Source organism: Podarcis cretensis, assembly GCF_951804945.1.
Source record: "Podarcis cretensis genome assembly, chromosome: 13".
In the NCBI taxonomy this organism is placed as follows: domain Eukaryota; kingdom Metazoa; phylum Chordata; class Lepidosauria; order Squamata; family Lacertidae; genus Podarcis; species Podarcis cretensis.
In genome coordinates this window covers 15,287,504-15,315,259 of record NC_137182.1, presented here as the reverse complement: position 1 = coordinate 15,315,259, position 27,756 = coordinate 15,287,504, and the positions used below count along the sequence as shown (strand labels likewise).

The 27,756-nt window shown below is 47.4% G+C and overlaps 1 protein-coding gene and 1 long non-coding RNA gene across 6 annotated transcripts in view; one reads left to right on the top strand and one right to left on the bottom strand.

The window, feature by feature from the left end:
- Positions 1-27,756, bottom strand: part of LOC307201095 — a 68,110-nt gene that overhangs the window by 5,433 nt on the left and 34,921 nt on the right. The window lies entirely within an intron of this gene.
- On the top strand, positions 853-3,742 carry FZD2 (frizzled class receptor 2). Its single transcript, XM_079949659.1, has one exon. The coding sequence runs from the start codon at positions 991-993 to the stop codon at positions 2,671-2,673; it is 1,683 nt and encodes a 560-aa protein (XP_079805785.1). The 5' UTR covers positions 853-990; the 3' UTR covers positions 2,674-3,742.

Below are 27,756 nucleotides of genomic sequence, written 5' to 3'. Positions count from 1 at the left end.
AGGGGGTCTCAACCATTTTTTTAAAAAAGTTAATAATAAATACAGTACCCAAGAAGCAGGGACTTTCATGAACTTTTTTCCCATCTCTTGTGTGGAAGCGTGTGGAACTGGAGGCAGGGAGATTGGCGAGAAAGAAGAGGCAACAGGATGTGGGGATAAACATGCAACTCACTCCGGCAGTTTTCTGTGTGTTTTGACTGGAAATTGTTTGCAGAGAAGGGAGAGGCGGCGCTCTGCACTTTGCCTATTAAGAATCGGAAAGTGTGGGGGGGGGGGGAGTAGTTGTGCTGCCCGCACAACCAAGATAATCTGCCTGCTAATAATTATAATTGTGGCGGGAGGTGAATAATCATCATCGAAGGTAAATTATTTCTCCTTAAAAGCAGCCACAAGCTCGTGACTGAGCAGGCGCGGGGGGAGGTGGAGAGAGGAGAGAGAGGTTTTTGGCATCTGATTCGTGATCTCGTTAATTTTTTTCCCCTTCCGCGAGTGACCAATCCTGGGAAGGGAGGGAGGGAGGAGGAGGGCTGGTCCCTGATTTTGAATCTGATTGGGCGAGAGGAAATTTTGGGAAGGGGCTTAGGCAGCCAAGGTCTCTTTGATGGCGCTGGGAAGGGGGAAAAGGAAGAGAGGGGGCCGGACTGGAATTGATTAAGTTGGGAGGAGAAAGAGGAAAAGGCTGGGCGAAGCGCAGCTCAGCCCGGGGGCCCTCCTTTGAAACGGACTAATTGGGGAGCGAAGACACAAAGGGACGCGAAAGGCGCTCGGAGAGACGCACAGCAAGGAAGTTTCCCGCTGGGTGAGTGGAGTTGCTCCCCTGGATCTCCCAGGCGGATCCCCCCCTCTTCACCCCACCCCCCCGCAGAAAACCAACTCGGAAACTTTTGCCAGGACCCGTGTCCCCCGAGGGAGTGACAGATCCCAGCTCGTCCTGGGGAGGAGACGAGGCGATCGGGTGTCGGTGAGAACCGAGGGGGGGAGAGAGCCACCATGCGCCTTGCCGACGCGTCCTTGGCTCGCTGCCTGGCGCCGCCGCCGCTGTTGCTGCTGCTGCTGCTGGGCTCCTGCCGGGCCCAGTTCCATGGGGAGAAGGGCATTTCGATCCCCGACCACGGCTTCTGCCAGCCGATCTCCATCCCTCTGTGCACCGACATTGCCTACAACCAGACGATCATGCCCAACTTGCTGGGGCACACGAGCCAAGAGGACGCTGGTTTGGAGGTGCACCAGTTCTACCCGCTGGTGAAGGTGCAGTGCTCGCCGGAGCTCAAGTTCTTCCTGTGTTCCATGTACGCGCCCGTCTGCACCGTCCTGGAGCAGGCCATCCCGCCGTGCCGCTCCATCTGCGAGCGGGCGCGCCAGGGCTGCGAGGCGCTCATGAACAAGTTTGGCTTCCAGTGGCCCGAGCGGCTGCGCTGCGAGAACTTCCCCCGCCACGGCGCGGAGCAGATCTGCGTGGGGCAGAACCACTCGGAGGAAGGCAGCTCGCCCGCGCTGCTCACCAGCGCCACCCCCATCGCCGGCCAAGGCACGGCGGGCCACCCCCGCTACGCCACCCTGGAGCACCCCTTCCACTGCCCGCGCGTGCTCAAGGTGCCCAGCTACCTCAACTACAAGTTCCTGGGCGAGAAGGACTGTGCTGCGCCCTGCGAGCCGGCCAAGCCCGACGGACACATGTTCTTCAACCAGGAAGAGATCCGCTTTGCGCGCATCTGGATCCTCATCTGGTCGGTGCTGTGCTGCGCCTCCACCTTCTTCACCGTCACCACCTACCTGGTGGACATGCAGCGCTTCCGCTACCCGGAGAGGCCCATCATCTTCCTCTCGGGCTGCTACACCATGGTGTCCGTGGCGTACATTGCTGGCTTTGTGCTGGAGGAGCGGGTGGTGTGCAACGAGCGCTTCCAGGACGACGGCTACCGCACGGTGGTGCAGGGCACCAAGAAGGAAGGCTGCACCATCCTCTTCATGATGCTCTACTTCTTCAGCATGGCCAGCTCCATCTGGTGGGTCATCCTCTCGCTCACCTGGTTCCTGGCGGCTGGCATGAAGTGGGGCCACGAGGCCATCGAGGCCAACTCTCAGTACTTCCACTTGGCCGCCTGGGCCGTGCCGGCCGTCAAGACCATCACCATCCTGGCCATGGGGCAGATTGACGGCGACCTGCTCAGCGGCGTGTGCTTCGTGGGCCTCAACAACATCGACCCCCTGCGCGGCTTCGTGCTGGCGCCGCTCTTCGTCTACCTCTTCATCGGCACCTCCTTCCTGCTGGCGGGCTTCGTCTCCCTCTTCCGCATCCGGACCATCATGAAGCACGGAGGCACCAAGACGGAGAAGCTGGAGCGCCTGATGGTGCGCATCGGGGTCTTCAGCGTGCTCTACACCGTCCCGGCCACCATCGTCATCGCCTGCTACTTCTACGAGCAGGCCTTCCGCGAGCACTGGGAGCGCAGCTGGATCAGCCACAACTGCAAGAGCTTGGCCATCCCCTGCCCGCTCCAGTACACCCCGCGGATGAACCCCGACTTCACCGTCTACATGATCAAGTATCTCATGACGCTCATCGTGGGCATCACCTCAGGGTTCTGGATCTGGTCGGGCAAAACCCTGCACTCCTGGAGGAAATTCTATACCAGGCTAACTAACAGCAAACACGGGGAGACGACCGTTTGAAAAGGGGGATATCGAGAGGTGGGGGAAGGAGAGAGAGAGACTTGGTTTGCCGGCCCCAAACTTTGAAACAATTATGAGAAAAAAACAGGGGGCCCCCACCCCGGATGTGCTCTGTGGGGGGTATGGGGTGTTTTTTTTTTTGCAGGGAGGGGAAGCCTCTCTCTGGAATTTGGGAAGTCCTGTTGCACAGAGCCGAGACCTTCCTTTTGACAATCTCGAGAGAAAACGCGGAGGCATGGGAGGAAAAGAACGAGGGAGAGAGACCGAAGTATTTAAAAGTGTCTCCTTTTAATTAAAACTTTTTTTTTTGCTTTAGGTTTTTATTAACTATTAAAGGGTGTCTTTTGTAATTAAAATTGTAAATAGCATTTGTAAATTTAATTATATATTTCTATTTAAAAAAAAGAGCGAGAGAGAATGCCAGCAAGGACCCAGAAACATAGGGAGAGGGTCAAAGAAAGGAAATGGTCACCCATATTCTTCTCCCCCCCACCCCTCTTCTTTGGGTACTATATATATTTTTCCCCTTTGCCTTTGCCATACCATCATCACCCCTCCCTCTCCATGGAGCCACGAGGACTGCCTGCTGTTTGGGTTGGCCCCTTAATAGGACATTCTCGCTTAAACTTTTCTGAAGAGCCAGGCTTGGAATTGCTCCCCCACCCCCTGCAAAAACACATCGCCCACCAACTCCCCTTTGGAGACTACAGTTTTTTTGGTACTGTTCCAGGAAGACTTCTCCCATCTCTCTCATTTTTTCCTCTCCGCTTCTGAAGGTTTGCAAGTAACTTTCTGCATCTATGAAAACACAGTGCCGGTGGGGGTGGGATGTGAGTCCTTTGCTGAAAATTGGGCCCTGGCTGTGCGGATCTCCTTATGGTGATTTCTGCTAAAGAAAGAAATCTGCTGCAAGAAAAGGGTTCCCCTCTCCCTCCTGCCTTAAGCTGCAGAGTTCTTTTTTCTGTTGCATTTGTACATTTCTATTCCCCCCTCCCTTTAGATGTTTTGTACAAAAGGTGTCTTTTTAAAAACTACATTTCCTGTATTAAACAGACTTGTTCTTTGCAAATTCAGTTTTGAGTTTTTTTCAGAAACAGCAGCAGCTTCAAAAGCAATCTGTTGGCGAGATGTCCCTCAGTCAAATTCTATAAAGCAGTTAAATGCTGCAATGCATACTTCACAGACCAACACACAATGCCTGCTTGCCAAAGGGATGGATCTGTTTTTTTTCTTAAAGAAAGAACCTTTTTAGAAAGGGACACTGGAAAGTGCTTGATGACATTTTATAAAGTTTTCAAGGAGAATCCCCCAATATATATATATATATATTGACAAGGCATTTATTTAACTTTTGAGAACTGGTACCTTACGTTACCAGAAATTCGGCAGAGAGAGAAATTTATATTTTGACTCAATGTTTTGTCTTTTCTTTTTTTTTTGGTGGGGGTATGCTATTACTCCTTCCCCACCTCCCTTGCCAGCTCTCAAAAAAAGTGCAAAATATTTGGACAGGTTCTTAAGTGACTTTATGAGGAAGTATCAGGTTTGTGTTTTTTGTTCAGTAAAAGAGTGGTGTGTCTGGTGGAAATGTTGTAGCATTCACGGCATTAACTAATTTGTTCGGAAGTAAGTTCTGCTGATTTTTTTTGATAGAATGGATTTCCAAAAATGTTTGTGAGACCACAGCGCAAGGTTTCCACTGAAATCTATGTGCGTTGATGCACGTGTTAGAATTCGTAATCAAACAGCACTTTCTAGAAAAAAGGATGACCATGTGCAGATAATCATATGTGACAATTGCCTACACATGCATTTTGCTGAATGTTATGTAACCTCTTGAAAGATTTAATTGCCACCTCATTGTTCTCTTTCCCGCTCCAAGTAAATCTATTAGGGGTTCCGGTGCCCTTTGTCATAACAGTTAAAACATACATATAACAGCAGCCCAATCTTTTGAGCTTTTTGCTCAGAAATAAGTCCCAACTTCAGTGGTTCTTGCACTGAAGTAAACTGCAGCCTAAATTTCAGTTCTCTCAAGCGGAAAATTAATTCCTGTATTTTAAAAATAGTTAACGTCTTTTTTAAAAGCTTCTAATGAATTACTTAAATGTCTTTGCCTCCCGCCAATCATTATCCCTCTTTTAAATTTCTAAATGGAATTCTGTTGATTTGGCAACAATCAAAATTCAGTCCTAGCTACACACATATACACAAAAGGTCGTTTTTGTATTTAAAGTAAGCTCCTAAAAAGGCTTTATAGAAGTCACTCTGATCCTAACCAGAAATCAGCTAGAAAATTCCACCCATGCTTGTGAGATGATAACACCTCTAGTAATATATCTCTTTAAAGCAGAAGCAGTACACTAAAGGGTAAAACTTGGAAGTGGGGAGGAGAATCCCACTGTCACTAGCAGCACATATATTCAAAAAAGGGGGGGGGCATGAAATAAAACTTTCCACCTTCAATTCAGTTTAATTTCTCAGTGGCAGGAGGGAGCACATACATCATCCCCACCCAAATCCCTTTCCAGCTTTTTGTGGTAGAATTGTGACTCTGAAAGAGTTGTTGTTGCTGTTTCCTTGTGCCACTTAGTTGCTTTTTAAAAGGTAACGGATAGAAATAAATAGTTTTGCATTTTCTTTTGCACCAAAATGTTCCTGGAGGAAGCAACTTACTGGTCCTGCGGATTATGGGACTGGTGTGTATACCAAAAAAGATGGGGGGGGCAGAGAGAGAGAGAGAGTTGTAAAGCATTGCAGCAAGGAATGGGGTGGGAAAGAAAAAGAGAGAAAGAGTGCACAACTTTGCATTCCACATTTTAAGCCTCCTTAACTGAACGAGGGTGGAAAAGAGAGCCTCCAGAACGCACCCCCCCCCCCAGACACACGCATCCTCTTCCATCAGAGAAGCGAGTGTGGTTTAAAGCCAAAAGTCAGAGGGCCACTAAAGCAAACCAGATGGACGTTTGGAAGGCTGCAAACATGTGTCCAGTATCAAAGCAATCCAGCTAGATAGAGGAGGAGCAAATTCCATCTGGTCTAATTTAAAAAAAGAAGTTGAATGGGATTTTCCTCTTGGTGTTTGAATGCGGCCTGCCAGGGAGCATGCCAGCCCCGCTACCACCCCCTTGTCGCCACTTAAGAGTGGCTCTTTTGCTACTCCCACTGGATTATTTTTTTCCACGACAACTGGTGATTTGGGAAGTTCCAAAAAAAAGAGAGAGAGAGAGAGAGAGAGAGAAATGGAGTTCTTTCTACTGACTCTGAAATTTACAAGAGGGGGGAAATGGACTTAGAGCTTTCGGCGACAAATGGCCTTTTAAACTTTCTCTTCTCTCAAACCGAAGAAGTGTGTGAACTTTCTCCCTCTGCCACCCCCCCCGCCACTTTATTTATGTGACCCAGTTTTGGAATTCCTCCTTCCTTTCCAGGTGACTTCAGTGACACAAGAGCACAACTCTCGAGTCAGCCACAGCGTCATCACCAACTGCTACCCCATGGGATTGAGCCCTTAGTTTTGCTGCCAGGGCCTCTTTCTGTTTTGTTTTTGTTTTGTTTGGTAAGAATCGCATTTGCCGAAAGTTTTTCTGCATGGCTCATATTCCAGCATTCTCTCCCTCCCCCCGCCCCCCCCCCCCCGCCCCGCTCCAACTCTCAGACCTGTCTTATGAATCTTTCAAAAGCACCGACAGATGGATCTCATTAGTTTCCTCTTTTTTGGCAAAGGTACCTCAGCCGCTCGCCCCACACAAGAAGGGACTACACCCAAACTTTTTGCGCCCCGCTTTCCGAGCTCTGTGGACAGAACGACGTGCAACGTGGACCCGAGGCGGGGAGTGGAGAGCGGCCTTCCTCTGCCAAGGAATGCCGAGGCCAGGAGTTTAACTCTCTCCCCCTCTCCCCATTTTGCTCTTAATTTAATCCTTCTGGTTTTGTAAGCCTAGAAAAACAAGACCATCTAATGTCAAGACAGTTTATATCAGGCGGGTGCCTCTGTGTGTATGTGTGTGTGTTTTAACAAAAGGCCTGAAAACTTTTCTTTTCTCCCCCCCCCCCCTTTCCACCCACCTCTTCCACTTTTCCCCTGGCCTCTTGCTAAGTGCATACATAACTTGGAGCTCAGCAGAAACCCCCTCCCAACCTCTCCTTGCTCATCCTAACCATTTTTTGCTTGCAATTCCAATTTGGGGGAGCAGGGTGAGGGTGCTGAATCTGTTGGAAATAAAAGTTTGCTACCCTACACTCAGAAAGGGCATAGCCTTTGCCAGATTCCCCACCTTGCTTTAAAAACCCATTTCACATTCTCTCTCTGTCTCTCTCTCTGTGGAATGATCACTCCCTCCCATGCCCCCAAAAGGAGTTGCACAGGACATTTGTGTGTTCCCACTTAAAGTTGACACACGGGCTTTGAAATGGAGATTTGTCCCTCAGCAGAGCAGCAGCCTGCTTAACGCATTAAGAATCCCAGCTGCCAGGGGGAAGGGAGAAAAGGGGAGAGGTTTGATCTGCACTGGGTGGATTCCTCTCTTCTCTCTTCCTCCAACCCCCCCCCACCCCAGTGTAAGACAAGAGTGTGGGGCTGTTTGTGCAATAAACTGCTACAGACCTGGAGCTATTTGGAAGAGGGGGGCGGTGGAATATGAAATTCCTTTGCAGCAGACGGGAAGGCTGTCCAGTCGTGCAGACAAAAAAGCCCTTCTTTAAATGACTCACAGTTGCAAAGAGTCAACCAGAGCTGTTTAACGAAAGAACACGAAGGAGGGGTTGGCGAGCAACTGGATTCCTAGCCAGGCTTCTGTTCCAACTCCCATCAAGATGGGCTTTCTGGTTACTGGAGCAGTTGTCGTGCCTTAAATGTGCCTCCATATCCTCTGCAATGCCTTTATCCTGCAAAGCCTCCTCTGCATGCAGACCCTTATGAGGCTCTTTATAGGGTACTGTGCAGTTTTGCCAAAAAAACTCAGGCAGGGAACTAACAGGGGGGGGGGGGAGAGAGAAATCCCATTTCCCAAAAATCCTAGTACCGTCCAGAATGTGACTCACTGCAACTAACAGCAAGCTGCACTAAATTTCTCCTATAGAGTCTGGATCCAGGGGTGAAGCCCTTTGATCAGTCTTCAGTGCTGGGGTTCCACCATGGAATGTATCTTAATCCCTCAAACGCCCAAACCCTTTATACAGCCAATCGATCGCTGCCAGTGAGGGCCTCCTGCAGATACCACCTTATCAGGAGGTCCTTTAATGTTGTGGTCTATTAGGTGCCTACTTAAAAACTTTCCTCTTTGAACAACAAGCCTTTTAAACCAAGATATTTCCCCATCTGCAAGTACATTGGAATCGTTCTTGAAAATGTTCTTTAATACATTCTCATTGTTTTATCGCTTGATGTTTGCCATCCTGGCCAGCTTTGGAAGGAAGGGTGCAATATACATTTAACAAATAAGTAATATGGGATGAAGACAGGCATAACATAAAAATGTAACTCAAGAGAATGTCGCTGTACCTGGGTTTCAATGGAAATTACCAATGTGCATAGCAGTGAATTGAAGTTTGGCTCAGTGTCAGATTTGGCCCTTTCCCCTTTGCTTCAGGTAGTATGTCCATACTTTAAAAAAACAAAAATCATTAAAAACATCACATGAATATTCATGTGTGTAGGCTTGTATGAGCATTCATTGTCTTAATTATGCAATGACAACAACAAAGAAACTTATTTTTACATGTGCGAAACTGCTCGAGGGAGTTGGGTAGGGGGTGGTTTCCTGGTGGCATCACAGCAGGGGGCAGGGCAGAGGACAGGACAGAAACAGCATCATGCAAGCAGCTGGTTTCAGTTTCAAACCTGTTCAGAGCTTGGCCCTGGAGAGGAACAGATACGTTTCAACTGAAGGCTGAATGTTACTTCCTTCGTCACCCAAAGAAGAGTACCTTCTCACTGACAACACTGAGTAACCATAACCAGTCTCCAAATCTAGGATTGCAAAGTAGGGATAGGAAGATCTCAGGCTTGCAGAATCTACTTGGTTTTTTTCTACTAGAATGCCAAGATCCACCAACTGAAGTTGGGTGCAAAAGACATAGAATTGAATAATTCTCCGTCTGAGGGTTTATTTTGAGTACCTAATTGAAACCGAGCTCATAGTTCTTTCACACAAAAATCTGCTCTTTACTGTGCACATCCAAACTTCCCTGATTACTTTTTTCCAATCTATCCCTCCCTCCCTGCCCTCCTCTCTTCTTTTAAGCAGTATCATTACTGGTAAGGCAAGGTAAAGTTAAAGGACCCCTGGAAGGTTAAGTCCAGTCAAAAGTGACTATGGGGTGTGGCCCTCATCTCGCTTCAGGGAAGCCGGCATTTGTCCACCGACAGCTTTCCGGGTCATGTGGCCAGCATGACTAAACCGCTTCTGGCGCAACGGGACCCCATGACATAAGCCAGAACACACAGAAACGTTGCTTAGCTTCTCGCCGCAGCGGTACCTATCTGCACTGGTGTGCTTTTGAACTGCTAGGCTGCCAGAAGCTGGGACAGAGTGATGGGAGCTCACCACTATCACATCGCTATAATTACCGTACTAGTAGATCTTGGTCTACCTTCTACCACCACCACCCAGGTCCCCACCAACCCAAGCTTAAAGGAAGATAGAAGCATCCATGCTTCTTCTATAGAAACTGACTTCCGGTGTAGTTTTCTTCAGCACTTACAAGCTTTGATCCCCAAAGCCCCATCCCTTCAAAAAGTTAAGACAAGAAAGCTACATGGGGCATTTTAATGCCTGCATTTGTTTGGGGAAGGTGTGCTGACAAATTAACGTGGGCAATTCCTGTCCTATCCTCAAGTTACATTTACAGGTTGGAATTGGATGATTCCTAAATGCCTTTGCTGGGAGTGGCTGGAATTAACATGGGTCCAGCAATAACCCTGCACTAGTAATGGTTCTAGATTACTATAATGTGCTGTTCGTGGGGCTACTGTCACGCCTCATTTGGAAGATGCAGACAGTGCAGCATGCAGCTGCTTACTGGGGCCCTCAGCTTTGCACATAACTCTACACAGATGTTGGAAGATCTGCACTAGCTGCCTTTTAGGTTCTGAGCCGGATTTAATTTTTTGTGGTTCATGTTTTAAACCCTAAACTACTTAAGATATTTATTCTTATATTAAGTGGTATATAATTTTTAGGAATGAATTAATATCTGCCAAAACAAGGAGGAAAACTGGGAAGATTGGGAGGGAAGGAAGGAAGGAAGGAAGGAAGGAAGGAAGGGAGGGAGGGAGGGAGGAAGGAAGGAAGGAAGGAAGGAAGGAAGGAAGGAAGGAAGCCTAGTCAGAATTCTGGGCTCACAGGCTGGTCCTACCTGGTGTGTACTGATTTATTGATTATAAGATTAATGACCATGGCTTTCTAATCCATATGTATTACTCAAGACATCACAATAATAAAATACAGCAACAATTAAAACATAACAGAGCTGGCCTGCGGTTGGCAGATGAAACATGTCCTTCAGTAAAAGTACTTTAATCTGACAAATGAAAAGCCTGCTAAAATGAAAATATATTCACAACTGATGGAAGGCAACCAGAAAGGAGGCCAATTCTGGTGCCAACACTGAGAAACACTGAGAAAGCCCTAGCCCTCGTCCCAACCAAACTTGTGCTGACCATGGATGAGACACAGTGAAGGGCTCCACTACTTGATCTTAATGAATAGGCAAGGATAATGTTTACATCTGCCACAGGGGACCTCAGACGACTGGACTCTACCCTGACAGCCGTAATGGAGGCCTGGATTCTAACCCTTCAGCCAATCACAGCACATGAACAACATGATATGAGACATAGCCAAGGAACACCATTGCCATTTTGATCTATTCTCTTGCTTATGAACTTCAGAGCACAACAGGTGGTAACTTAGCAGGGAGTTCACCGCTGAGAGGGCACACAGCATAAAAGTCCCAAGGTTCACAATGAAATCATTGCCAACATTGTCTTCTTAGCAACCTTTCAGGTACTCTACCTCAGGACTTTGGATGCCCAACAGGAATCACAACTCTGCAGCTACAACTGGAGCTGCAAGGCTGTTGGAAAGAAAGGGAGGGAGGACCACACTTCAAAGCTTCCATCCCTTTCCCCAACACCTCCAAATCTTCCCCCCAAAAAGGGGTGGGAGTCCCGAGATCGCAAAACACCCAGGCCCACAGAGTGTCTCCCATTCCCTACAGGGAAATGGCATGTACTGTTTTATCCACCCTCCATTACTCCACTCATGGTAGCAGTAACCCCCTTAAGGAGAGGACACAGATAAATATGTACCATACAAAACAGGGGTTGCTGTTGACTTGAGTGGATCACAGGCAATATTGTGTCGGGAAAATAACCAACAGATACTGGCAATTTTCCTGAATGGGGATGGGACAGCACAACCTGATGGGATGAAGGAAGCTGAAAGACATCCTGGGGGCAGGACAGGCCACTCCCTTTAACTCAAGTTCATGGGCCACAAATATGCTCCTTTTTGCCTTCTGAAGTTATTGTTACCAGCTTAACCCCTCAAAAGGGACTCTTGGCTTTGCAAAGGTCACATTCAGATCTCTCCAGGAGTGCATCTCCTGTTTCATCTACCCTTTGACTTTCCCACTGAGCTACCCCCTGAGCTTGCTTTTGTAGCTACCATTCTTCTTATGCAAGTAGTGGCTTTCTCGCAGCCTCCACCCCCCACTCTTCTGCAAAATGCTGGCCCCAAAACACACAAAGGCGGCAATACACATGTTTTGTGGGCAGTGTTGTTGAGTTTGTCTGCATAGAGGCATTGTTCTTACTACAGCGCTCCAAGGACGCCTCCAAGTTCTTCATATAGCCCTTCAACTGCTATGACACGGAGACTTTTGCAGGAGATGGCGCAGTAGTTTCATTTTGGCTTCCTCCTTGGGTGTTGTGTGGAGAGTATTGTGTGCACTGGATTAAGAGTGATGTCATGGCATGGTGGCTGCCTGGCATAGCAAGAGCAGAAGATCACCCAGTACTTTCCACTGCAATGTTTTACATCTAAGCAGCAGGTTTTTGTCAACTTGTACATTGTAATCTTACCTAGATTACTGTTATAGGTACCCCTGACCGTTAGGTCCAGTCGCGGATGACTCTGGGGTTGTGCGCTCATCTCACTCTATAGGCCAAGGGAGCCAGCGTTTGTCCGTGGACAGCTTCCAGGTCATGTGGCCAGCATGACTAAGCCGCTTCTGGTGAACCAGAGCAGCGCTCGGAAACGTTGTTTACCTTCCCACCAGAGTGGTACCTATTTATTTACTTGCACTCTGACATGCTTTTGAACTGCTAGGTGGGCAGGAGCTGGGACCAAGCAATGGGAGCTCACCCCATCACGAGGATTTGAACCGCCAACCTTCTGATCAGCAAGCCCTAGGCTCTGTGGTTTAGACCACAGCACCACTCGTGTCCCTACAGCGCCACTCACATCCTTACTGTTACCCTCTTATAAAGCTTAGCTTGGTCACCTCAACCTCACCTCTTGTACAGGATTGTATTTTAAGCCAGCAATGGACCACTTGCCAATTATATCTTATTTCTAGGGATTTATATGCAGAGCAACTGAGCTTTTGCAAGCAGCTCTGATAGTAGCACTTGTAAACACTGTTCTGCAGAGGTCTTGCAAAGTGTTCTGGGTTGCTCTAAAGGTCGTTTTTTCTGCAGAGTCCATTTCATTAATCTCATTCCTAGCCATATTGCTCAGGACAACACAATTAAATGTCAAAGACTCATCAGCGAAGGTGAAATATCCTACAACAAGAATCTTTTCAGAAATATCACATAAGATGGAGGCTATGAGTAATCTTTCAGCAGTGTTAGAAATCGTGGCAGTTCAATAGTATCAATACTGAAATGCTTGGTCTTTGCTCCCTGCGTCCCCAGTCCCTTGTGACATTTTGTATGGTCTGCAAATCACAAAAGACAGAATTTTTGTATTTTTTAAAAGCTGGGATTCTGGGCATTGTGAATCCAGAAAACAGATCAACCATAATAGTGTACCCACAGGCTAGAAAAAAACAGACAGGGGAACTGCCCTTGCTTTGAGGGGGAGATGGTTAGCAGAGGGACCTCTCTCTCCTCCGCCTTGCCGTTCAGTCTTTCTAAATCACTTGAATTTTGTCAGATTCAGTGACTGATTTCACTGAAATTTCACTGAAATTTGCTAAGCAATGTTATAACAAACCAGCTTCACAAATGCTGAGCTTAGCTGAACAAAGTCAAACATTTTGCCAGGTAGCTTCTCTGCAAGTACACAGGCACCTCCCCAGTTGTGCATGATCAGCACATGTGTGACTGCTGACATGTGTGCCATTTTCGGCACCAAAATGGGGTGGGAGCAGAACAGGGACAGAAAGAGATGGAACCAACTTGTGCAGGAACCCCCGTGTAAGTGGGGATCCTCCTGGATAAAAATATGCTTTGTGAAATCCAGGGGCAAAACTAGGCTTTATTTCACTTGGGTCAAAGACCCAGTTTGGCACGCCCCCTCCCATGCACATTTACGTACACAAAGACACACACAGAGGCTGAGAGCCTCAATGGCGCCCCTCTGGGGGCTTCACCTGGGGGAAACAACCTGCCTAGCCCATAGCTACAGCACTTGCAAGGCACTATTTCTGGTAAACTTTGCTAGGCCTCAGCTGCTGAATCATTCAAATTAGTCTCAAAAGCTAACCAGGAGACATACACATGTATGAAGAATAAAGACCCTAAGTCACAATTTATCCTTAAAGCATTACAGTGAGCAATATCTTAATGACTTTCCTTTAGCATAGAAATACAAGTGGCATGATTGCAAATAGAGTTTGGTCCGGCAGCATCAAACTTCCCCACATCCCCCTGCCATGGATGACCCCTTAGGAAACTGAGGGCTCTCTTAATCCTTTGGGGGATTTTCCTGAAGTCAAAGCCACAAGGGACTACCTCAGAAGATAGAATCATAGAATGGAAGGCACCCTGAGGATCATCTGGCCCAACCCTCTGACTGAATCAGCGCAAAATCAGCGCAGAACTGGAATAATATGATATATATATATATTTAATATATTTTATTAAGGGTTTTCTTGTTTTACAGTGTAAGTGTAATGCCTCGTATTTCCCCCCCCCCCCCCGTGTAACATTTTTACAAATCCATTTCATTTGTTGAGGCATTAGGGGGAGAAGAAAAAAGAAAAGAAAAAAAAAGAAGAAGAAAGGAGGGTGGAAGGAGGGGAGATGGATGGGGGTGGGGTGGGGTAGCGGTGTTTCTATTATGCTTAATGTATGTAGTTTGGTGTCAGCGTGCTTGTGTTGTTCACTTGTGTTCCTTTGGTGGTGAGAGAGGTTGGGGTTGGCCTAGGATGTGATTGTTTGTTTGTGATTGGCTGTGGTGATCTTTGTTTTCGTGTGTGAGTGAGGTGGGTGGGTGTTTTGGATCAAGTTAGCCATATTGATTTGTATGCTGTTGGTGGATTATTGTCATTGTCCTGTTGGGCTGTGTATGTGATAAAGGGGAGCCATACCGGGGTGAAGGTGTCTTCTTCTGTTTGTCCCCATGTCAGTTTCAGTTTGTTAGTTAATTTTTCTAGTAGGGCTGTTTCCCATACTATTTGGTACCATTGGTCCATGCTTACTCCTGACAGGTTGGAATAATATGATATATCCTGTTGGTTCCAGGCACAAGTCTAACTGCCACATTCTAGACAGGGGGCCTAATCTGTGGCTCCCCAAATGTTGTTCAGCTACAACTTCCATCACTCCTGACAGTTGGTCATACTGGCTCAGGCTATTGGGAGTTGTAGCTCAGCAACACCTGGAAGGCCGCAAATTAACCATCCCTATTCAGCAGAAGTTTCTATACTGTCTTCATGCCCCAGTGTAGAGTGAATTACAGTAATCTATGGATAGGGAACCCCCAGATGTTCCCTTCAGCCCCAGGCAGCATGGCCAATCGTCAGGGACGATGGGAGTTAGTATTATTTATTACATTTCTATCCCACCTTTTGTCCCAGGAGCTCAAGGTGGCAAACATGATGTTCCCTATGTTATTCTCACCATCACAGGAAGGGGCTAGGTTTGGGTTAGTTCATACAGGGATTTTCATGGCTGAATGGGGACAGAAGTTGCTCCTGGCCACCACTGCCACCTGCATGTCCATAAACAAGGATGGAGTACCCCTAAACTGTTGTGATGGTCTGGGATTCGGATTCGGATGCTGAACCTGAGGGATCCCGGCCTGCACAGGATTCCCCGCCTCCAGAACCAGCTGAGCCGGGGCTGGGGCATGAGTCTGAAGGGTACTCACCTGTGCTGAATCCTCAGGTGCAGGCATCAGCTGAGTCTGCTCTGGCTCCTGAGGTGATGGAGGACCCATTGCCTGCAGGTGTTCTACTCTCAGCCCCGTCAGAGGAAGCTGAGGTTGCCTCTGGGTCCGCTAACCCTCCAGCCTCTCCTGAGCTGCAGAGGCTCAGGGCAGAGAGGTGGAGGGAACTAAGTTCCTGCAGGAGGAGTGCTAGCCTCCAGGCCAGGAGAGGCGAGTCACCTGAAGATCGGGGCCGCCCTATGCCTTGGGGCAGATAAAAGACAGACAGCCCCAGTCCCAAGTTGTGGGAGCAACATTGTTGGTTGCTAGTTCTTGCCTGAACCCTGTCCTGCTTTCCTGCCTGAACTCCTGACCCGCCCTGGTTCCCTGCTTGCAAGCCTGTTCCTGACTTCACCCAGCTCCCTGCCCTGCACCCAGCTTCAGCTACTTCAGACTGCCTCCACGTTGCACCTTTGACCATGGACAGGACTTGGACCTTGCCTCTCGGGTAACCCACGGAACCAGCACAACTGTGAGGCTGTTTCTTCAAGGGAAGGGCAAACCTGTTTAGAACAGGTTGAATATCTTCCCCAGTTCCTCTGAACCACCAAAACAACAGCTGCTTTCATCACATCCGAGTTACATTTCACTTAGTTCAACCTCTTCCGTTTCAAAATGGCCTCCAGGCACCAGTTCAGAACTTCCACTGTCTCATCCCACCCGATGCCAGATTAGATCATGCAAGAGCTCTAGTGTTGGGTACGACTCTTATGTTGATGGCAACACAGCCCAGATCTCCATATGACCTCAACTGGAAGTTTCATGTAGATTTCAACAAGTGATGGGGACAGGATGGAGTCTTCTGGAGATGTATGTGTCAAAGGCCATGGGCTAGAGCAGAGTCCCCCAGCACCACCTTCAGAAATTTGCACTTTAGGAAGGATTGTAGCCCCCCCAAAACTCAAGCCTGCCAGGTGACCCAGAAGGATACCACAGCACATCTTCCCATTTATCTCCTGGTGTAAGTAATTTTTATTTATATAAGTATTTGTATACTGCCATTCATTTAAAAAAATCAAAGTGATTTACAAAACAAAATAAAAGAAAAAAAATTCCTTCCAGTAGCACCTTAAAGACCAACTAAGTTAGTTCTAGGTATGAGCTTTCGTGTGCATGCACACTTCTTCAGATACACACGAAAGCTCATACCTAGAACTAACTTAGTTGGTCTTTAAGGTGCTACTGGAAGGAATTTTTTTTCTTTTATTTTGTTTTGACTATGGCAGACCAACACGGCTACCTACCTGTAAAGTGATTTACAACAATCATACAATAAAAACTATGTATAAATGTAAAAACAGAAATCAGCTAACTTCTACAGGAATGTATTTTCTTAATTGCCTGCATAAGCTTGGAGGAATAGAAGAGTTTTCAGCAGGCATTTAAAGATTGAAACCGAAGGCACCGACTGAATCTCTTTTGGCAGAGCATTCCACAGGACTGGACCAATGACACTAAAGGCTCAGTTTCTTGTTGCTGTCAGATGAGCCTTGCTAACTCGGCAGACAACCAACAAAATTTGTGAAGATGATCTCAGTGACTGAGTCGAAATATACCGTAAGGGTTAGGTGATCCCTATGGTACCCTGGACCTAAGGGCTTGAGAAATACTTGAATCGTGCTTGGTAGTAGTTGGGCAGCCAATGTGGATATTTTAACAATGGTGTCATATGTGCAGATTTGTGCCCCCATCAACAATCTGGCCCCCACATTCTGTACCAGATGGAGCTTCTGAATCAGGCTCAAGGGCAGCCCCCACAGAGCACATTGCAGTAATCCAGCCTTGAGGTTACTAATGCATGGATTGCAGTGGTCAGGCTTTGCCTGTCTAGGAATGGCTGTAGCTGACCAAACCACAGAGGACACTTGGGCCTCTATGACAGACATGCATCCAATAGTAGTCCCAAGCTATGCATCTGCTCCTTCAGAGGGAGTGTGACAGGTAACTTTCCCATCTTCCAGAAATGGGAACCACCAACCCAAAGAGCCTCCAGATTCCAGATTCCAAGCACAGTTTATTGGTGCTTATTCAGTCATCTACCAGGGCAATCTGTTAGCCCGTACTGTTGGCAGCCCCTAGCCACACACCAAGCCCTGAGTTGAGGTGAAGTCCTACATGCTTACCTAGAAAGGCCTTGATCCAGCAGCGGCAGGGAGGCACACCATGGGTTTGGGCTTTGATGTGTGGCTTCAATTTTTTCCTCAGAGGGGCAAGTCAAAAAAGAGGGCAAGCAGCCAGGCACAAATGCCTGCCTGCCTCTTCTTTGCCAGACGGAGGCAAGGTGGCTTTGCTTTGATGTGAACTAATTACCCCTGCTCTGTTGTTTCAGCTGGCTCAGTTTGGCTCTGTTCTGGGAGAAGTCAATTAAAGGGCCCAGCCTAACTGCCACCCACCCCCTTGCACCATGTCACCCATCCCCCCCCCACATCCATCGCCCAACTCAACATGTTCCCAAGGCCTGCCAAGCAGCTGGAAAGGTCCCATTCGTTCCATGTTTGGCCATTCTGGCACAAGCCAGGTGCTGGAAAAGAAGAGGGGCAAGATGAGGGGAAATCCAGCTGGTTTGGAGTTCAGCTGACTGGATGTTTCTGCTAATGTATGCTAATTGCAACCTTGGCGGAGGGCGTGCAGGGGGTGTTTGTAATTTTCAAGGGAGTATGTGTGTGTGTGTGTGTGTGTGTGTGTGTGTGTGTATATATATATATATATATATATATATGTATAAGCAATCAAGGTATTCAGCTGAATGCTGCAGCCCCAAAAGTGCAGTAGAGCAGAAAGCACTGGACAATGCAAACATCACCAAGGTTTTAAAATCTACCCTTTAGAACCCTTCCAGTCCCTCTGGCCGTGGGAAGAAGTGGGCTGCGGATTATCTGTTTCTCTTAAAGAAAAGTGCCTGGAAAGCATTTAGGAAGGAAAGAGGTTGCTAGCATCTCCAGTATACCGCTGCAATCCAAAGTAGGAGAGAGACAGGTCTTGGCTCTTATTCTACCTCCTCCACTCACATTCATCCTGGCTCTTCAGAGTTCCCCTGCTAGCCGCAGTGCTCCAGGCACACCATAAATCAGGCCTGAGGCCTGCCCTGGATGCATCACACCAATAACAGCACTGCTGTTCAATGCCATTTCTGAAAGAGAGAGACTGTGAAGCCTATGTTGAAACTGGGGATAGGACAGAAGACCAAAGAGAAAGCGACACCCTCACCTGCCATATTTTTTTCCTGCCTTCCATTGAACCAGGGGTGTGGAATCCCCTTCTGCCCAAGGACACCCAAGACTGCCTGTCAGTGGTCTGTGGAGCCAGAGGGGAATGTGGGTGGGACTAGAGGGAAAAGTGGGTGCAGCAATGGATATGGCTCTTTCCTTTGTATAGTAGGCTACATTCCTGCCACAGAAAAGGCCAGATGTTTCTATACACACACACACACACACACACACACACACACACACACACACTTCTTCCTCCAGGCAAACAACAGGCATCATTATGCTTCAAGGATTCACTGCAACCCAGCAAAGACTCTTGAGGATGTTCAGTGAGAGAGCTAAGGAAGGAGCCAGTGAGTGGTATGCCCTGAGGGAAAGGGGCATGGCTTGGGGATAGAAAATGCCTGTGAAGCGTGCAGAAAGGACTGGAAGAAGTAACATTTGGCTCCTGCGCCTGAGCTTTCTATGCCCTGCATGAAACCTTCCTGTCCAAGTGAAAACCTGAGGCTCAGCTTCAGTCCCTATTTATAATATAAGGATAGTCATCATGTTAACTCGCTTCCTTGTGAGATGTCTTCAGGAGAAGAAAAGGCTCAGGAGTAAACCCTACACAAGTGGAATCCTTAAGATAAGTTGGTGCCAAACGTATTGCTCTGCTTTCCTTTGGACCCCATCAGCGAAGCCCAGAGAAGGGTCTGGTTGCCTGGAAAGCCCAGGACCTCCATACACACTGCCCAGGCTTGAACCCCAGTGGAGGTCACTTCGGTGCTGCTAATGTAGCAAAAACAACACGGGAGGCAGCATTCACTAGTTATGAGTCTCTGCTGCCACAGCAAATACTGTGATTCTCCAGCAGCTTGACCACCCCCAGAGGCGCAATCCATTGTCTCTAAAGACAGAGGGATGCCAACAATAATCATCATGACCATTCTTAAATGGCTGTTGGAAGGATTGACAACAAAATAATGTATGCGTGTGGATTGTTTTGAACACCCAAAAACACTACAGAAATACTGTTAATGTTATACAAATGCAACAGTGCAAATGTGTTGTGGGCCATGATGTTGAGTTCATCTGCATGGAGGCATTGTTCTTGCAGGATAATATCTTTCTCTGGGGATCTTTATCTGAGTTGTCCAAACAGCTCTCTAACTGCTTTGCCAGTTTCATTTTGGCTGCCTCCTTGGGTGTTGAGTGTGAGTATGTGTGTGTGCGCGTGCGCAATGGGGAAGAGTGATGTCATGGCATGGTGACTGCCTGGCATAGCAAGAGCAGGAGATCACCCAATATTTTCCATTGCCATGCTTTAAACAGCAAAGTAGTTCATAATGGTATGATTCAAGGTTGACCAATAGATTTAAATCCTTATAATTCTGACACACATTTCTTTTCCAGTGACTACAAATGGGCTAACTGGGAGCAAATTAAAGAAATGTTGGGGAAATTGAGCTGTCACTTTGGTCTCTGGTCTTGGAAGCAGAAATTGCAGGGTTATAGATATGAGAGCTCTGCAGCAATTCAGATTTAGAAAAGTTAACTACAGAGGGGTCCTTCAAAGCTTGCAGAGCAAATGACCTTGCAACATGCTTAGCTTTTTATGAGCTGTTAATTGCCAATAGCGTTATTTAGAACATCTTAATGAAGATGGTTCTGACCATAAACAAACAGGTAATTGGGACAGAGGAGACAAGGCAGGAGCAGCGGGAACAAATTAGTTCAAAACTGCTACCTTCAATTTCAACTAGATAACTTGACAGCTCTAGATGTGGGCAGATGCATTTATCTGTAATCCTGCATACCTGTGAGTAAAATACATGCAAGTGAATGAGCCCACAAGCATAGCTAAGAACCAACCTTGTAAACTATTAGAAAGCTGAACTAGGGGTCTGGGTTCAAGCCTCACCATACGTAAAACGGGAAAAGCACCATCACCCTGAATCAACAGGGGCATTTCAAGACAACCTGTTTACTGAACTTTTATCCTGATTAATTTGCATTGAGATTAGATGATGTTGCCAACTTAATGAACATTCGTTCTTCCTTGTTTGTGGAGAGGTTAGATGCTGTTGTATCCAAAGCAAGTGTTATCTCACATTTTCCAGTGCACTTTTCCAAAAACACCTTCCTTATTGCCCAAAGTCCAAGCTTTCGGGGAAGCAAGTTTGTTGCACAAGACCTCCCAGCCAACTATAACTGTGTAACCAGAATTAGCCAGTGTGCGATTGAAAGTTACCAAAAAAGAGCACATGGAAGCACCCAAAAGTTGTGGAGAGAATGTGCACATACAAAGGTTGCAACTGGTAAATGGAAAGGGGTCTATAAACAAGCAATACTTTAGTAACCACCTCTCTTGGACACCCTTGACTTTATTTTCTAGGTAATGATTCTGAAGAGCAAAGGCTCCCACATAGCCATTCTTGATGTCTGCCCCACAGCTGCGGAGCCTCCTTCTCCTGGAAGCTTCAATACAGCTATTATTTGGGCTGGCTTTTAACATCAGGATGAGCGGGTGTTGAACAATTTCAATCTATTTTCATACAGTGCATTTTGAATCAGATAGGATTTAAGTGGGACTCCCCCCTGCACCCTTGAGACTAGGAAGGGAGTAACAAAAAGACATCCTGCTGCTCTACAGAGTGTGAAGACACTCTGATTGTCAGCAGAGATACATAGAGAAATCTGGCGTCTCCAAGGAAAAGGTCATGACCGATAACAAAAGGGCAAGAGGCCAGTTCTGCCCCACAGCCAGAGATCCTATTTCCAGGGATGGGGGAACTTGAAACAAGCCTGTTTGCTGCCCTCCCATCACCTAGGAATAATCAGGACAGGGGCGGCTGTGTCAACAAATTATCAACCCCAGGACTAGGGAGGGTAATAAAGAATTAAACAGGCTGGACAGCAGAGAGGTACAATCTGCAGTCTGCGGTCCCCCACAAAGCCTGAAATAACTTGTCTGCTCAGCCTCAGATGATGGGAGGTTTAGTTATCTGACTAAAGCACACACAAAGAATGGCATAGACCAGAACTCATCTGAAGGGAAGATTCCCTACCAGACCATGTTTCAAATACCAGAGCTCTCCAGCCCCAGACTGCATTTAAGTGGGATATCAATGTCCACCTGCAATATGGCCTAGAGTCTAATGAGATGGGCTTACATCTGGGGCTGGGAGTGTTTGGACTTATCCACACTTACCTTTTGCTCTGCTCTTTCCAGGCTCAGGCCCACAGTTTGAAGTTCAGTGTTCGAGCATTTTGTTTTTCGGTTTTTGCCCTGGAGTTTTCACTGCAAAAACCTGCTCTTTAGTGCTCAGTCAGAGCAAACATTGATTCAGATTTTCCATGGATAGCTGCTTGCTCTGGGTGAGCTTTAAAGAGCAGGTTTTCACACAAAAAGCTCTGAAGAGAAAGAAAAGGGTACGCAGACATGGAGCTTTAAGGAGTGGACTATGTCTGGAAAAAGCAGAGGAAAGGTAAGTGTAGATAAGCCCTTTGTTTCAGTTGCTGGGCTGTATACTCATTTCCATTTACTCTGCATCTAGGGCACTGCCACCACCGGTCTGGGAAGTGGTATACCCATCATGTTAGACACAATTCATACCTACTCTGTCATTGCTTAGGAAAAACTGCTTTTTGAGGCACCCCTCCCCCCAAAAAACCCCCAGCTTCAATCCAAATGAAGAAAAAGACAAACCTGGCTGCATTTTAAGTTGGTGATGCACTTTAGGAAGGCTGCCTCAAGGATGATCTAGTCCCAATCCCACAATGATGCAGGAAACCTGCAGCTAGAGCATTCAATATCCCCATAGACAGTGGCTCATGCTGTCAGAAGGTTCTCCCTAACATTTTAATCTATAGCCCCTTTTCTTGAATTTTGAACCCATTGGTCCAGATCCTACCCTCTGAAGCATCAGAAAACAAATGTGCTCCATCATCTACGTGAAATCCCTTCAGATATTTGAAACAATATCACAGTACCTCTAATGCAGTTCTAATGCATTTAACATTCATTTTGAACTAAAGGGCAGCACGCCAGCAAAGGGATATGAAACACTGACAGGGAGACCATGTGGACTGCATACACACCAGACCTTTAAAGCTCATTCAAAGCGAGTTCTGGGCCCTGTAGTTTACCCCTCACAGAGTTACAGTTCCCAGCAATCCTTAACAAGTGACAGTACCCAGAATTATTTGAAGGAAAGAATGCACTTCAAAGGTGCTATAAGGTGTTATGATGATATACTTTATGGCATGCAGCCCATAAATCAGATGATAGGGTACATAGCATGGGGGTGACACAACTGAACAGATACACAAACAACCTCCTCGGGTGTAGAGAACCAAAGCACAGTTGTTCCAGCCTACATAGGTTGGTAATGACCTGTGTAGATTGTGCTGTAGCTATTTCCTTCTCTATGGATCATCTTGACTTTTAAGGAATAAATTATCACGACTTTATATCCGTTTCCCTCTCCCCCCCCCCCTGCCCTGGGCCTATTTTCATGCAGCCCTCTATGAGCAATCAGTTCAGACCTCTGGCAAGAATAATCTGTTCTGCCCCTGACAGGCTTCTTGGGAGTGAGGGCCCAAACCATCCCCCTTGGCATAGGGCAGGCAAGGGAAAATTTTGGCCCTCCAGATGTGGCTGAACAACAACTTCCATCAGCCCTAGCAAGCATGGCCAATGGGCAGAGATGATGGCAGTTGTAGTTCAGCAACATCTGGAGGGTCAAAGGTTCCCCAAACCTGGTATAGGGTCTCTGTGCTTGAGGTCAGGTCAGGTGGTTGGCAGGACTAGTGCAGTATATTTAGCTGCCTGAAGGAAAAAACAAGATGGTTCCCCTACCCACTATCAATTCCACATGCAGAAACCGACTGGCCTGGCAGCTGAATATTACTTCAATGATATTGATGGGAAAGCATCCTCCACTACACCTGAGAGCATTAAGGTAAAAGGTAAAGGACCCCTGGATGGTTAAGTCCAGTCAAAGGCGACAATGGGATTGAGGCGCTCACCTCGAGTTCAGACCAAGGGAGCCAGCATTTGTCCGCAGACAGCTTTCCAGGTCAAGTGGCCAGCATGATTAAACCGCTTCTGGCGCAACGGAACACCATGACGGAAACCAGAGCACACGGAAACGCCATTTTCTTTCCCGTTGCAGCAGTACCAATTTATCTACTTGCACTGGCATGGTTTTGAACGGCTAGGTTGGCAGGAGCTGGGAATGAGAAACGGGAGCTCACTCTGTTGCGGGGATTCGAACTGCCAACCTTCTGATCGGCAAGACCAAGAGGCTCAGTGGTTTAGACCACAGCGCCACCCGCTTAGGGGATGCAAGGCACCCGTATGGCACACAGAAGGGAACAGGGCAGGATGGTGGTGACTGCCACAGCTGTCCTACCACCAGCCATCATCTTCTGCCTGAAGTAGCCACCTCAATCTGTCTAATGGTAGAGCTGGTCCTGGTGGCTGGACAAGGTGACCTGTTGGTTCCTTTTCCAATGTAACATTTTGCAAATTTCCTTTTCTTTCTTTCTAGGCTTCTCTCCTACCCCGGCATCCCTTTCTTTCCTCCAGCCACCCTCCCTCTCCCTTAATTACTTTCCCCCACTTTCCACTGTACCCCCTTAGTGCCAAGCCAGCTATGACAAGAACAACAGCAAGGGAGAGGGAAGGAGGGAAAAGGCCTATAGAACAAAGCCCTTGTGAGAGGGGGGCGATTTCCTCTCTTCAAACAACTCCAGATGCTGAGACACACACTGAGCCAACAGCTGAGGCTTGAAATGGATGGAAGTGTGTGCGTTGTGGGGGGGGGGGTTGGAGAGAAGGGGAGGGATGCATGCGTAAAAATAAAAGAATAACGAGAGCAGGAAAAGGAAATAAATGCAACAACAAACTAAACGAAATGAGAGTGGGGGAAAGTTTAGCAAGGGGGGGAAAAACAAAGCTATCAAGCAAAGGGAACCAGAAAAACAAAAGAAGCAGATCAAGAAAAGAGAATGAGAGAGCAAGGCAGCAAAAAGGGGGGGGGGCTGCCGAGGGGGAGAACATAAGCAGCAATTAGGCAAGGGAGAGAGAGAGAGAGAGAAACGTGGTTCTATGTATAGAAAGGAGTGATTGATGAGTGCCCAGCATTGGAATATGTGTCTACATTCCACAACATTTTCCTGAGGCTAGGAGAAGCCCGGAGGGAAGAAGAGAGGAGGCTGTGGTGTAGCTCTCCAAGAAACATTTACAGTATGAGCGAAGTCTGGACTGCAAGATGAACTGCAAGCAGGCACACATTGCTTGCACACCATACCCAACTGCAAAACCACACGGCACACAGCAGAGCACACCATGGAAACACCTAAAGCTCCCAGGGACACATGTGAGCCATAGAGCACAAAAAGTTGCGTGGATGTGACAAGAATCCTGCTGAACCTCAAACTTCTTTGTTATTCTTACTGCATTTTTCGTGTTAAATTGCAAGCCAGTCTGGCCTGAAGCTGGTGGTGTATAAACGTAAGTTCACTAATGAAAGCTAAAGCGACTCTACAGAAAGCCCAAATTCTCTGTGCTGACAAGCCAAATTCTGCATTTGTTAGCAACCGAGCCAAGAAAACCAAAACTGGTTACCTAAACATTTGTCTTAGGTTGTGTACACACCATACATTTGAAGCACATGACTTCTCCTAAAGAATCCTGGGAACTGTGGTTTGTTATGAGTGCTATATCTTTGTGAGGGGTAAAGTTCCCAGGATTCTTTGAAAGAAGTCAACGCTTTAAATGTGCTTTAATTGTATGATGTATATGCAGATTTAGAATCATTATTCAAAGATGGGATAGGCAACCCTATACATTTTAGATGGCGCTGCTATACTGTAGCTTACATCACTGTACTTAGGTTTCTATGCTCACCCAGCAGCAACATCAAAAGTAAAAAAGGTAAAGGATCCCTGGGTGGTTAAGTCCAATCAAAGGTGACTATGGGGTTCCGGCGCTCATCTCGCTTTTAGGCTGAGGGAGCCGGCGTTTGTCCCCAGACAGCTTTCCGGGTCATGTGGCCAGCAGGACTAAACCGCTATTGGTGCAACAGAACACCGTGACGGAAGCCAGAGCGCACAGAAACGCCGTTTGCCTTCCCATCACAGCAGTACCTATTTATCTACTTGTGCTGGCCTGCTTTTGAACTGCTAGGTTGGCAGGAGCTGGGACAACACTAGTGGCAGCAGAGAGAAAGAGGAAAGTAAGAGCAGCATGCACACACACACACACACACACACACACACACACACACACACAACTTCAGAGCTCCATGGAAATAGGCACCACTGCTGCTGAAACAGAACTGGCATTATGGGGATGTAGAGTATGTGCAAAGGAGAGCAGCCAAAATTTGGACTCCATTACCAAAACTTTGATAACATTCAGATTAGCTGAATGTTATCAAAGTTATCAGTGGATGCCCAATGCCCAGGAAATGACTGTTCTGGGAGGGGAGAACCATTCCGGAGAAAGGGACATGACTTTCTTTCTCCACCTCCCCTTTCCTTGGCTGGGGATGAGGTCATCAAGCTGTCTGCATGCAGAAACAAAGACTCTGGAGAAAGGCAGAGAACTTCCATATACCGTATATACTCAGCCAAATGCAAATATTAAAAAACCTTATTCCAAAGAAAATTGGACTCGGGTTAAGTGCTTCACCCCTGAAACTTGACCACTTGGAGAATTGAGGAGAGTCCAACTAAACTACTGAGTGTGTTTTGCTTGTTACATCCTGTGGTCTCCACCACGCAAGATGATCTGCATCAGGCGGCCACCTTCATCCCACCCAAAATGTTTTCTGCTTGGAGGTTCAGCAGGTAATGTGAGCATCTACCCCTTGCCTCTTTGCTTCCCTCTCCTCCTCCACCCCTAGCTAGCTTCCACACATTTCTCGGCACTCAGTAAGAATCTATTTGAAAGCTGCTCAAGTCCCTGGACGAATTCCAGAAGAGACATGGAGATTTGCTGGCTGTGAGTAGCTCTGAAAGGGAAGGTGGGGGATGGGTGGGAGAAGGGGAGCAGCAAGGTAAATGAAGCCAAAGCTCATGGCTGAGGTAGTTTATAGGCCAGACTTCCCTTTCTACCATCTATCGAAGGATGGAGAGGAGGGGCTGTGGCTCAGTGGAAGAGCACAAGCTTTGCATGCAAAAACCTCCCATGTTCAGTTTCTCCAGGTAGGCTGGGAAACAGTCCAGTCTGGAAACCTGGAGAGCTGCTAGGGCTAGCCTAAGGCACTTTGCTGCTTGAGGTAAAGGACAAGATGCCATATACCCTCATTTACATATACAGAAGCCAGTCTTACATTGAAACTAGCAACAGGACAGCATCATCCACTGCATCTGAGACCAGCAGGCTAGTTTAGGGGGTACAGGGCAAATTGTGCATGCGATACACAGCCCTGTCCTCCATCATCTCGCAACCACTTCCAACCCCTGGTATCTGCCGCCTAAAGCAGCTGTCTCGCTCTGCTTAGAGATGGCGCTGAGAGCCTTGCCAGGATAGATCAGGGGTAGGGAATATTTTCACTCTGGTGGACTGGACCTTGAAGTCCCCTACCCTCGGTGGGCCATTTCGACAGGGCCGCCCACCTGTCAATCATACCATGGTGTCAGGTGACCATTTTTTCCTTTTTGCAGCACAGCTTGAGCTTAAAGTGTCCTACAAAGGAAGATCCTGGCCAATACAGGTAGGACTTGAAGTGACTGCCAAGCAGCTGGCGACCGATACAAATCGTATTGGGTCTGGTTCCACATGGGAGTTCCCAATCAGAAAGTCTGGAAGCAGCTGATCCTAGCAGGGCCTAAAGTAACTGCAGATTGGTTGAAAGTCACATTTTCAGCAGGGATCAGCTCCACTCGGGAGCTTGGATTAGAAGACCTGGGCTTGTATTTGTTGTCATACAGGTAGTGACCATTTTGTGTGTGTCCAATTGACACACGACCCCCAACACACAGGTCCTTTTGGACCCAGAAGAGGGCACAATGTGGGTGTAATGGGGCATAACGGGGGCAGGGTGGAGTGTAACAGGGCGGAAAAAGCTTATGACCGCTCCGCCGAAGCATGGAACCCCCGTGCAAAATGGTTGCCACCCTGTATTTAAAAGTCACTGGATATAAGCCTTGCTTGCCAAGAAACAACTGGAAGTGCATTTCAATGCTCCTAATTGTTTCTTCGCATCAACAATTTTACCTGCTTCACACATGATGCCATGTATGCCATGTGTAGGACAGGTGGACGTGACTTGGTGGAAGGACCCTCGTGGGCCAAAGTAGGACTACTAAGTTGATTAGGCTTGCAGGCTGGAGGTTGCCCACCATGGAGACAGACAAAACAGAGATAGTTGGACCAATAGATGGACATGGTAGAAGGCAGCTTAGTTCCTCCGCTCCTAGGAAGTATGGCAACTCCAGTGACAAGAAACGACTGGGAATCTTCCAGAGGGGTTAAATGAGGGAAGGGCTATGGG